This window comes from Psittacula echo (assembly GCF_963264785.1).
Source record: "Psittacula echo genome assembly, chromosome: 3".
Lineage (NCBI taxonomy): Eukaryota > Metazoa > Chordata > Aves > Psittaciformes > Psittacidae > Psittacula > Psittacula echo.
In genome coordinates this window covers 117,170,902-117,183,846 of record NC_137736.1, presented here as the reverse complement: position 1 = coordinate 117,183,846, position 12,945 = coordinate 117,170,902, and the positions used below count along the sequence as shown (strand labels likewise).

The window sequence follows — 12,945 nt, the reverse complement described above, 5'->3', positions numbered from 1 at the left end:
CACTGTGAGTTTCTTGCCAGGCAGGTGGTAGGAGGCTTTGTGATGAGTTTCCATAGACCTGCCAACCAGGCTTTTTCCTTCTCTTCCAGCTGTCAATGGCTACTTGTTCGGCAACCTGCCAGGCCTGACCATGTGCAAGGACGACAAGGTCTCCTGGCACCTCATCGGGCTAGGCAGTCACTACGACATGCACGGGGTTCAGTTTCAAGGAAACACCATTGACCTGAGAGGGACGACGAGGGACGGGCTGGCCTTGTTTCCTCATTTATCATGGACAGCGCTGATGCAGCCGGACCGTGTGGGTACGTTCATGAGCTTAGCTTGGTGGTGTGGCACATGCAGAAACCAGGCAGTCAAAATAACAGTCAGTGAGATGCTCTGCTTTGCACAAGGGAGCCTGAAAGCATGGAGACCATGGGGACCTAGCGTAGGCTGGGCTGCTTTTCTGAGAAGGCGATATAGATCCAATATCTGTGTGCATTGAAGAGTGACGGCTTTGATGACCTTGGGATAGGCAGAGCAGGAGGTAGAGAGACACTTAATGAGAAGTTCATAGAATTTCCATAACTCTTGAAACAGGCTTTTTTAGCAAAGATAAAATTCACTGCTGTGTAGATAAGGATTTAAGCCATTTTAGGACCTCAATGATAGTTTTTCAATAATATTCTTTAGGAGCTTCTCCAGAAACATATACATTAAAAAGACTTGTAATTCTTATGTATAATCCAGTGATGCTTTCAAACTCAGAGGGACCATGATCTCATGATAAAGAGTGCAATGTTACTTTTCTTTTCATTAGTGCAACTCTGTTTTAATCAAAAGTTATCACTGTTGTGCAAGGTTGTGCCAAGGACCATCTTTGGCCAGAGCACTTGATGGAAATATCTGTATTATGCACATGCCAGGTTAGATGTCTGGCACTGGTGTCTTTTTCTTGTGCATATCCCATATATTTCCCCTATCTGTAAAGTAACTGCACTGCAGAACTCCCACTAACAATATATTCTGATCAGGGGACTGGAGCACCTCCCACATGAAGATAGGCTGAGGAAGTTGGGGCTGTTCAGCCTGGAGAAGAGAAGGCTGCGTGGAGACCTCATAGCAGCCTTCCAGTATCTGAAGGGGGCTACAAGGATGCTGGGGAGGGACTCTTCATCAGGGACTGTAGTGACAGGACAAGGGGGAACGGGTTCAAACTTAAACAGGGGAAGTTTAGATTGGATCTAAGGAAGAAATTCTTTACTGTGAGGGTGGTGAGGCACTGGAATGGGTTGCCCAAGGAAGTTGTGAATGCTCCATCCCTGGTGGTGTTCAAGGCCAGGTTGGACAGAGCCTTGGGTGGCATGGTTTAGTGTGAGGTGTCCCTGCCCATGGCAGGGGGGTTGGAACTAGATGATCTTAAGGTCCTTTCCAACCCTAACTATTCTATGATTCTACGATTCTAGGAGATTTTTTACATTTTGCCAGGTAGCCTTCTATAGACAGTAAACCAAATTGAGAATTATCAGATCTTGACAATCATCAACGTGTGATTTTCTCTAACTGCGCATTATTTTACCTTTTCCATCACTTTTGCCCTAGAAGCATAAAGAAGGCCAATGGCACCCTGGCTGGTATCAGAAAGAGCAGGGCCAGGGCCAGGGCCAGCGATTGTCCCCCTGTACTGGGCACTGGTGAGGCCGCACTTCAAATCCTGTGTTCAGTTCTGGGCCCCTCACTACAAGAGAGACACTGAGGTGCTGGAGCTGGGCCAGTGAAGAGCAGTGAAGCTGGTGAAGGTTCTAGAGCACAAGTGTGATGGGGAATGGCTGAGGGAACTTGGGGTGTTTAGTCCCGGGAAGACAAGGCTCAGGGGGACTTTATCTGAAAGGAGGTCATAGGGAGGCAAATGTCAGTCTTTTCTCCCAAGCAACAAGTAACACGATGACATGAAAAAGCCTCAAATTGCACCAGGAGAGATTTAGGTTGGATATTAGGAACAATTTATTCATCAAAAGGGTTTTCAGGCATTGGCACAGACTGCCCAGAGGAGTGGTTGAGTCACCATCCCTGGAGGCATTCAGAAGACGTGTAGATGTGGCACTTAGGGACATAGTTTAATGGTAGACTTGAAAGTGCTGGGTTAACAGTTGGACTTGATGATCTTAAAAGCCTTTTCCAACATAAACAATTCTATGATTCTATATAAGCATTCCCATGCTTGACTTTCCATACAGCATCACAGATTAGGTTTGCCTGAGAACAGATCAGAGACGTACAGCGCACAGGAACTAATGCCAAGCTGCTTTTTGAAGTATTTTAAATCACCTAACTCTCATGTGCTTTCCTTTCCAGGCACATTCAAAGTGGTTTGCAGGACTTTTGATCACTTTGTTGGTGGGATGAAACACCTCTACGAGGTCAGCAGCTGCCGTAACAGCACTCGAGCCCGGCAGCAGAGGGGAACCATAAGGCTCTACTACATTGCTGCGGAGGAGGTGGAGTGGGACTATGCTTCAAACAAGAGCTCGGTACCGAATATTTACAACATCAGCAGCAATGAGGAAAGGTACTCAAAGCAAAAATTGTTTGTGGGCATGGGGTAAACTCATAATGGAGAGGAAACTTGGAAGTGTCCATTCATGAAGCCAGCTTCGTACTTGTTAGGAGGCAGTCTTTGCTAAATAAAGTAAAAGCAAATGTATTTGTAAAGTGACAAACTCTCAGACTAGACTAGTTCATAGGCAACATTTTCAAATGTTTTCGTCTCAGAGTGTCTTGTAATGCTGTCAGAGCCAAGAAAGCTTCCAAGCACCTAAATCCATCTGTGTGTTCCAGCTCTGGCTCAGCCTTACAATGATGCCACCCAAGCCCCTCCTCTCCCTCACTCTCTTCAGTCTCCCCATCCCAGTGCTCTGGTTTTCATAGGGAAGAAACCCAGGTACACATCCCAGACACGAGCCCCTGCAAGAACTTCACATGCATTAGGGAGACGCTGAATCTGCTTCACTGCAGTGTGGTAGCCCCTGGCTCCCCTGGAGGAGTCAGAACATAGTAGCTACTGCAGGTGAATCATCTCTACATTAGACTGTGCTAAGGAATAAAAAGCATGTGCAGAAGATAAGCGTTCCAGGTCATATTGCATAGGGAGGTCTCTGAGGCAACTTTGGCGGAAACAAAAAGGAACAAAGAGCGTATTTCAAAAATAAACCTTAGGAAAGTGGCTGGGAAACTGCACCCTGTGAAGAGGAAGAGTATGGTGAGTGGTGGAATATATAAGAGTTGCAGGTGATGAAGTATGCTTAAAGAAAACATTCACTCCAGTACTGTCAAAGGCTATTGTTGCACACACAGTAAATTACTACAGTAAGCACTTAGTACAGTAAGCAGTGTTCTTGGGGCATTTTATGCCTTTATTTAGTACGTTGTGAGCCAACTTCACCGCTCCTTTGCCAGAGGCACCTTGGAGATGAGCCGCCAGGAGACAGAGCTGCTCTCAGAAAAGGGTGAGCGCTCTCCTCCACAGCTGGTGGCGAGTGTCCTCTGCTGGCAAATCAGCCCTCCGGGATCCCATCGGAGCAACAACAAACTGTGGGTGACCGCTCAGACCTGGAGGGCACAAAAAAGCACCTTCTGCCAGGTGGGAAAATACCTTTCCCACTTTATCTTCACGCTGGGAAAGCATCCAGCCCTGCGCAGTGCATACCAGCACGAGGCAGGGGAAAGCAGCCCACTCTTAGATGATGGCATTTGCTTTTGCAAGGTTAGGCTTCGGTTGTCATCTTCCTGTGGCTGACTAATAGCCAAGATAGTGAAAGCAGCCATTGTGATAAGAGGATTACAGTTTGCAGGGACAGGCAGTATCTTTTATTGGAGCAGAGAATGCAGCTGGAGACAGTTGCCAAACCCACTCTTGGCTTGAAATTCATCTCTGCTCTGAAAGCTCTGGTGAAGGATTTGTGTTCCCAAAAGTTTGTGGTGAGTGCAATGTGTCCTCAGCTTTACCTGTTTGAAGAGGGTGTGTATTTAGTAAGGATTATCACTGTTATTATTTGCTGTTTAAAATCTCTTGCAGCACCCAGGTTTTCACATCAATCAGCACACTGGATCAAGCCATAAATTCTCCTCAAATCTATTGTGAGGAACACAACAGTTACCAGCCTTTAAATATGTAAGGCTTAATGGGTTTAATTTTTGACTTCTAATTTTGCAGCTATGGGCACATTTTCTTGAATCAAGCAGAAGATCAGATTGGTTCAAAATACAAGAAGGTGGTTTACAGGGAGTACACAAATGGCAACTTCACACAGCGCAAAGTGAGGACGGAGGAGGAGGAACACTTGGAAATCCTGGGCAAGTAGCTCTTAGGCTCACAGACCGAGCCTGATACATGACAGGATTGCTTTCCAAAAACTAAGTTTTTCCAGCTTTGTTAACATGGGAAACAAGGAACACTGATGCCTATCCAGGTTATCGGTGATTTTACACTCAGTTTGTATAATTGCTGAGCGTAAAGATTCTTTCCAAATCAGAGATTTCATTCTTAAGCATGAATAAAGAGTTTCCTAAGGAGTACTAAGAGGGAGGATGCCAGAATGGCAATTCCAGGATACACCTTAACTTCACAACTCTTGTACGCAGATTAAGTCATTATTAAGGAGCTGGATTTGTATCTGAAATTGAGCAAGGCAAAATTTTACGCATGTCATAAAATAACCATCAGCTCATATTTTTTATGGGGTGGGAAGTGGGCAGCAATGGTCATAAAGTAACCAACACTCTCTCGGAGTGTATTGGGCATTTCCTTTTTTTGGGGTACGAAAGTAGAAACATAATTTTGTTGTGATTTTCTTTTTTCCTTTTTTTTTTTTTTTAATGAAAAAAGCTGTTACCAGCTTGAGAAATATAATTTTGAAAGATACAAAAACCATGCACAAGAGTTTTCCTTAAAAACAAGGTGTCCAAAGACCTGACTCCAGAGTGAACAATTCTTCTCACTGATCAGAAAGAAGAAAAGATTATTTATATATATCTGGAGCTTCTCATCAGCTGGAACAACAACCAGGTTTTGATGGCTCTGCTGAAAGAACAGAAGAATGCGAGGGTTTTGGGAAAGACCTTGGCTTCTTTCCTAGGGATAGGAAAGCTAGGGATAAGTCAGTTTGTTACATTCAGAAACAAAGCATTAATCACTGGCATCTTCTGGTTTAATTTAGGGCCGTTACTCCATGCTGAGGTTGGTGACTCTGTACTGGTTGTGTTTAAGAACAAAGCCAGCAGGCCTTATTCGATAACCGCACATGGAATAGAAGAGGTGGGTTGTGAAGAGCAACCTGAGACACCAATTACACTGCCTGGTAAGGCTGCTCTTTTTTTCCCTTTTGAGCTACAAAGGCTGTATATAAAAGGCTTTCAACACATGAATGATAATCCCTCTCTCATGCATATGCATACCTGTATGTTCTTCCAGACATAATACACTAGCTTTTATTCAGATATGATTCTGTGTTGTTATATATGTGGGTCATGTTCAGGCAGAGAAGGTACCTTTGTTCCTATTAGAGGCAGAAGCAGGAATGTAATATCATTGGGCAACCTCCAAAAAAAGGCAGAGGGAGGTCCATAATCATGGCAAGAGAAGTGTAAACCAGAGCTGCATTTGCCTCCAGACTGACACTTTAAGTGTTTCAAAAACTGAGAAGCTCAGTGGTAGAGTTACAGTTGGCAATATGAACTCTCCCTCTCTCTTGGTCTACACAGGATCAGCATTTGCATTCAGAGCTGATGCATAAAATGCAAAGTGTAGCTGTCATGTGAATTAAAATTCTTTGGAAAATATTGAAAGTCCAAATACACCTCAGCTTCTGGTGAGAAAAATAGTGGAAAATAGTTCTCACTGCATTGAAATCTTTCATATAGAAAAATTCCTCTTAAAATATCTGTTCTTCAATTTTTATGTTGGGTTTTACATTGTAGTAGGCAGTCAGACTCAAGCCCAGGCATTATAGTCAAGCCAAAGTGTACCCTTACTTTCCATCACTCCCACAATATTTTTTGTTAGTATTTGTGAGCTTCAGTGTGAAACTAAATGAAAAGAAGCTCTGATTTACCGAGCCTCTTCGCAAGCTGAAATTTCTTTCCTGTAACCAGCTGTATCGATAGAGTACAATCACCCACAAATTAATGAGCCAACACCTGCCAATATCTATGGTTAATATATGGGGGGGAGAAAGAAAAGAGAAGGAGCTGATTTATATGATTCCCTTGTTTTATTATGTGCCCCATGATGCTGTCAATGTTTTATTGACAGTTGAGGTATAACGCTGCGAACGGTACTGTCATGTTTCCTATGTCCACATGGGAGCATCCTTGGCATAAGTTAGTTTGAGGGAAGGTGGATGCGTTTGACAGTAAGCCAAAGGAAAGGACTCTTCAGCAAGATATAAGGACAGACTTTTCCTTAGGAGTTTGAAAGCCGCAGTTAACACAGAAATCAAGTCCCTCAAAACAAGAGCAATTCCTGAACCCACCACTGTCATCTAGAAACCCTCACTGTCTCCCTAGGCCAGGCTGGACTGCTCACCCCAAGCTTCCCAGAGCCTATCTTGTTCCATTAAATCCTGAAGCAGTCATCAGCCAGATTTATCTCCTGCTAATTTGTGCTCCCAAGAGCACTTCCAGCCCCTAGACATATTGTGGGTGGCATGGTAGAGATGCAGAGAGCAGATCCATAGCAGCCAAAACAGCTCTCAGCTGCCACAGCTTTGTGCTCTCCTCATCCATTTCTCCATTTACCAGCAGCAAAAAGGGAGAAAACATCAATTTTCCTCTTGTTTATCAGTCCTTTCAGGGGTTATGCTTCATTTGAACTTCAAAGACAGGTCTTTGATGCCACCTGAAGTGTCTCAGGTTTTAAGCAGAGTGGAGATCTTTCCATCTGCAGTGTCCAAATGTCCTTAAGTGAGGAGTAAAAAGCAAGGAAATGCTAAAGGACCACAGGCAAGATATCTTCTCACTTCATTCCCTCTGAAAAGGGGTGGTGACATGCAGGTTAGATACAGGTGGAGGACAAACTCTTCGTTGGTGTATGTCTCCACTGCATGAATATCTCTGAGACTGAGGGTTTCTTGTTAGTGTTTTCTATCCTATTAGTGTAGTGTTGTCTCTTGAAGGCCTTTCTAATCTCCAGAGTCTACAAACCAATGCTGTAATAAACAGAAGATGCTTGTCCTGTAAGATTAAATGATATTGCAACACTTCCATGAGACTCACCTCATATAGTACAATAATAGCATCACCATTTCTTTTTTTGTAGTTATTGCTGTACAATAAACCCCACTATTGCATGACCCATCAAAACAGGCTCAGTGACACAAAACCAGGCTCAGTCACTTCACAACCATTTAAGCTTGAAAATTCTCCTTTGACCTGTTGGCAGCTGTTGGGTTGTGCCTGTGCTAAAACCATAGTTAAGAGTCCTATGATTTCTTTGTTTTCCCTTGACTCATAGCATATGCCCATCTGTTCTTGGCTTTTTTCACCCTGGAAGACTTTCTTCACCCTGGAAGACAAGTACCAGAGGCTGCCTGGTTCAACATTTCTACACCACTTGAAAGGGCAAGGCACTGACCGCATCTTGGTCTCCTTTTCTTCCCTGCAGTACCAGCAAAAAAACAGAGCAGGGAAACACTGCACAGGCAGTTCATCCAATCATAGACGTGTTTGTGTTCAGTGTAGAAAACCCAAATAGATCATTTCCCCACCAGATTGTTCCGAAGTTTTCTAAATCGGAGGCCAGGGAACCTCTGCTCAGGGAGGACGTGGCAGGGGTGATGGCTTTTGGGAAGGGACAGTGATTCTCTGGTATTTGACGGAGAGCAGGGGCTTAGCTGGAAGAGGAAAGGACCCCTCTGTTTCTCCCAGTCAGCTGGTTGGCACGTACTCAGCTCTCCTCTCTTGGCCCAGATCTGATATGCTGCTGCAGCACTATCTTCAAAATCCCAGTGGCAACTGCCACATCTTTGTGCCCTTTTTAGCTGAGCAGGTCCAACAAACACCTGCTGGAGCTTGGCTCCAGCATCTTCAACTGAACTTCAGCGCCAGCATCCAAGATCACTGATCTGCTACAGATTTTGCCCAAAGGGAAAGATAATGACTCCTGTCTCCAGATTTCCCTCTGTGGGGTGCCACTGTTGACAGAATCATTTGCACATCTCCTTTTCTTGGGATATCTGACTTCCTTTACACCAGTGGAACCACAGTAACCTCCTGGAAGGCAGCATCACATCCATATCTCATTGCTGCATGCTTCCATAGATAGTTTTGATTCAGATCATGTCTTGCTGAGGCAGCTAGCAGATCTCAGTTACATACATACATACATACATACAAAGCTTCTTATATCCAGCTGCTCTTGGTAAAATTGTTCTCTCTGTTTCAGGAGAAATAAACACCTACAGATGGAATGTCCCAGAACGATCTGGCCCTGGTAAAACAGATCCAAACTGTATTACTTGGGTTTATTATTCAACAGTGAATTTTGTAAAGGTAACCAAGAAATGGTCATTAAAGATTACATTCCTTTGGTTAAAGCACCCTACCTTGAATAATGTTTCTGAAAGGATCCTACTTCACATTTATGCGAGGACCACATGCTAGAGGAATGATTTACAGAGCTGGATGCTTTGTCCTCTTTGATAGCAGTTGCACATGCCTGGGTAATTTAATCCATGGAAATCCCCAGGCACACATCAATGCAATGTGATTCCCTCTTTAAAGAATAGCTGAAGGAATGTTGGGTGAAGGCAAAACATTGCTTTGGTACATTAATTTAGGGACATGTAGAGAAAGATATCGCTAATCAGAGTAAGAAATTATTTTTTCTCATCTGATATGAAAATGGGATTTCATCTTTATTCAATCTGTAGTTAATTTGTGTCTATTTCATAACTGGATGAAGTGGAACTCTATAACGCATGTCTTTATTTTATTTCAGGACACATACAGTGGTCTGATTGGGCCTCTTGTAGTTTGCAGAAAAGGTGTTCTAGATGAAAGAGGTCTAAGGAAAGACATTGATCGTGAATTTACTCTTCTGTTTATGGTGTTTGATGAAAATGAATCCTGGTATTTGAAAGACAATATTGAAACATACCTTCATAAGAGTCCTGATGATTTTAATGCCACTAAGAACTTTGTAGAAGGCAACAGCAAGCATGGTATGTAGGACATGGTGGCAGCAGCCAAAGGACATAGGTTTCTTTTTCACAACCCTTTTAGGAAGATGCTTGACTTAGCCTGTACTTGCCCAACCACATCACAACTTCAGAAACTGCAGCTTTTTGGAAATAAAAAGATTTCATAGGGCCCAGATAAGATATTTTTCTAACAAGACAGTCATGTTATATAATATATATTATATATAATAATTTCTATATTTATAATAATATATTATATTTTTATATATAAAATATACATACAATATTTTAATCTTATACTCTTAGGAAGAGGCTGCCCTTCCAGACTTCCCTTGTCCCTTGGGAGCTGTGACCCTTGCAGGCTTGCTCTGTAGGAGCATAAGGATGACATTTTAGAGCTGTGTCTGTAGCAGCAACCAGCACAGAAGCCAAGCAGAACAGATTGGACAGGGGCAGGAACAGCCCTGGCAAGCAAATTTCTTAATCTACAGTTGGTACCTATCGTAGGCAACAACTCTTCCCTCTTTTTCCATGTAGATTCTCAACATGAATCCTGTTTGCTCAGGAGTTTAACCTCAACTAACAGAAAACCATACCCAGTACTTTTCAAGACAGTAAAATAGTTGTTGCTGTGCAGTTAGATCTGGAAACTGGAACAAAAACTGTGACTGTCTCCCTGCCATGGTCACACATGCTTGTCCCCTCTCTGCCTGGGTACCCCATCGCCCCAGAGAGAAAGTGCGAAGGGTACTGAAGTGCAGGTTATCATCACCATACCATGGCCAGTTATTAACCAGTCCTATATTGTCATTCTTCCAGCCATCAATGGGAAGATTTATAACAGTCTTCTGGGTCTAACAATGAACGAAGGTGATAGGACAAACTGGTATTTGATAGGAATGGGCGATGAAGTGGATATACATACGGTTCACTTCCATGCACAGACCTTCATCTTCAAGGTTGGTAAAATTAATCAAAGCAAAACCTTTAGAGTAGGATGGGAAATTTCTGCAAAAGAAGTCCAGGTTCTAGCCTGGTTTTGCAGCATGGGTGCAGAGCCCTGGGCTGATGCTGAGGTCTGTGGGAGTTTTGCATGTGAAGAAAATGCAAAATGAATGAGATCCTTGCGAAGCTTCTGTTACTGTAAGCCTGTTATGAAACAGTAATAAATGTCACTGCTAGAGGACATGGTTCAGTGTGTTGAAATAGGTACATGCCTATTGGTATAAGGGAAGATACAGGGGAGAATCAGTTATGCCTGCTTAGAGACAGTTTAATGTTGTGACAGCTTGTCACTGTCAGTTCTATCTAAAAACCACTATCTTTCAAAGAAATACCTGGGCTCAACCAGCACCCAAAGTCCTCAGGAGGGGTCTCCTCTTAATTATATAAAAGTAATATAATTATAATAATTAGTAATAAATATTATTAAAAATAAGAGGTGTCCACAGACCTCAGGTTCCCCCGATCAGGCTCACTAGAAATGTGTAACAAGAAGCATTTGATCTGCCTTGAGGAGCTGAAAGTCTATCTGGAATATTTCAGTGCCTGTGTAAGGTATATGAGGCATGACTCTCACGATACTGGATTTGCCTTGCCACAGACAGATAAGGACCACAGAGGAGACGTATACGACCTTTTTCCTGGGACTTTCCAGACAATTGATCTCGTAGCAGAAAACCCTGGAACGTGGCTTCTGCACTGCCATGTAGCCGACCACATCCACGCTGGCATGGAGACAACCTACACCATCAATAAATCAGGTGTAGTACCAGAAACATAGAATCATAGAACAGTTAGGGTTGGAAAGGACCTTAAGATCATCTAGTTCCAACCCCCCTGCCATGGGCAGGGACACCTCACACTAAACCATGTCACCCAAGGCCTCATCCAACCTGGCCTTGAACACCACCAGGGATGGAGCATTCACAACCTCCCTGGGCAACCCATTCCAGTGCCTCACCACCCTCTCAGTAAAGAATTTCTTCCTTAGATCCAGTCTAAACTTCCCCTGTTTAAGTTTGAACCCGTTACCCCTTGTCCTGTCACTACAGTCCCTGATGAATAGTCCCTCCCCAGCATCCTTATAGGCCCCCTTCAGATACTGGAAGGCTGCTATGGGGTCTCCACGCAGCCTTCTCTTCTCCAGGCTGAACAGCCCCAACTTTCTCAGCCTGTCTCCATACGGGAGGTGCTCCAGTCCCCTGATCATCCTCATGGCCCTCCTCTAGACTTGTTCCAACAGTTCCACAACTCAGAGGTGGTATCGCAGCAGATCTTACAGAGGGCAGGGAAGAGATGAGAGCTAATGTCACTGCTGCACCCTACTACCCTGCTGTAGTCAGTTAACATCATCTAGGGACAGGACAAACACCCCTAATGACATGGCAAAATCTTTGCTGCACTCTGCAACTTGCTTACAAACAGTTGGTGCTTCACTCCTAAGTGGAGCACCCCTTCTAAGGCAGTGTCAGCCTGCTTAGTCATCCACAGCTGGTGCAGAAAACAACTGCAAAGCAATTTTTCTGCCCTGCTGCCATGTGGATTGTGGGAGGGCCTGCAGGCTGGCATGAGGTTGGTTCCTCCCTGCAATAACTGCTTTCTCCCAGAGCTGTTTGAGTTCCTTCCTGCATGGACAGAGATCAGCTGGGATAAAGATGCTCCAAAACATGATTTTTCATCCTGTCCAAGAAATAGGAGATTTTTTGACTCAGAGAAGTTAGCAAATTTTTGAGTGGTGCTCGTCCCTTCCACCACTTCTGAGTGAAGCCAAAAGTGCTTTGTGAGCCTCTCTACACCACATAACTTCATTAAACATCTGGATCCAGCATCTTCTGCCTGGGAGTCCCCTGTGCCTGCTACACTCCTCTGCAGGGACTGCAACAGTGCCAGCTGGCACAACTTGTAGCTGTAACCCTATAGCAGCAGGATAACAAATGTAATGCTAAATGCAGCCAAAATATTCCTCCCTTGGATAAGGCAAATTTGTTCTATACCACATATTCAGGCAGGCTGTGAAACTTCAAATGAATAAGCAAATGCAGAACTGAAACACAGAGTCATGGAATGGTTTGGGTAGGAAAGGACCTTAAAGCTCATCCAGTTCCAAGCCCCTGCCATGGGCAGAGACACCTCACACTAGGCCAGGTTGCTACAGACCTCACCCAACCTGACCTTGAATACTGCCAAGGATGGGACAGCCACAGCTTCTCTGGGCAATGTGTGCCAGCGCCTCATCACCTTCACAGGGAAGAACTTCTTTCTTTAATCTATATCTACCCTCTTTCATTTTAAAGCCATCACCCCTTGTCCTATCACTACAGTAAGTAGTGAAGTGACAGAGATGCCTGTAGAGAAGGGAGACATTGCCCATGGAGCTGCCCAGAGCAATAGCTGTGCTGATCTAATCACGATTTCTGTACAGATCACCAAGGCAGAAATAATTAAATAAAACCAGCACCACTTTTACAGATGAGAACAAACTATTTATTAATGTTTTCAACTTAACAATGCTTCCTCTCCCTGCACAGAGAGGAAGGCTCCTTCAGCAGAACTCACAACCAGAGCATATGATGCATCTACTGCAAAAAACAGCACCACTGCCGAAGGTAAGGATTTCTTTAAATGTCATTTCAGACTTTTCAGATTCATGTTTCTCATGAAATATTTCTCTTTTCATAGGTTTCTCATCAAATACTTCTCTTTTAGCAGATCATGACAGCAAAGGGGGCAATTTTTTTGGCAAAACTTTGAGTCCTGGAGAAACCAG

The 12,945-nt window shown here is 43.8% G+C and overlaps 1 protein-coding gene across 1 annotated transcript in view; it reads left to right on the top strand.

Annotated features, from left to right (window-relative positions):
* HEPHL1 (hephaestin like 1) overlaps positions 1 to 10,959 on the top strand; it is a gene marked incomplete at both ends in the record, with an annotated part of 32,459 nt that extends 21,500 nt beyond the window's left edge. The window contains 8 exons of the mRNA XM_080613571.1: positions 90 to 302; positions 2,335 to 2,548; positions 4,193 to 4,332; positions 5,196 to 5,336; positions 8,420 to 8,526; positions 8,975 to 9,197; positions 9,996 to 10,135; positions 10,780 to 10,959. Of these exons, the coding sequence (XP_080469697.1) occupies positions 90 to 302; positions 2,335 to 2,548; positions 4,193 to 4,332; positions 5,196 to 5,336; positions 8,420 to 8,526; positions 8,975 to 9,197; positions 9,996 to 10,135; positions 10,780 to 10,959 (1,358 nt within the window). The remainder of the gene's footprint in view (positions 1 to 89; positions 303 to 2,334; positions 2,549 to 4,192; positions 4,333 to 5,195; positions 5,337 to 8,419; positions 8,527 to 8,974; positions 9,198 to 9,995; positions 10,136 to 10,779) is intronic.
* Positions 10,960 to 12,945: the final 1,986 nt, after the last annotated feature.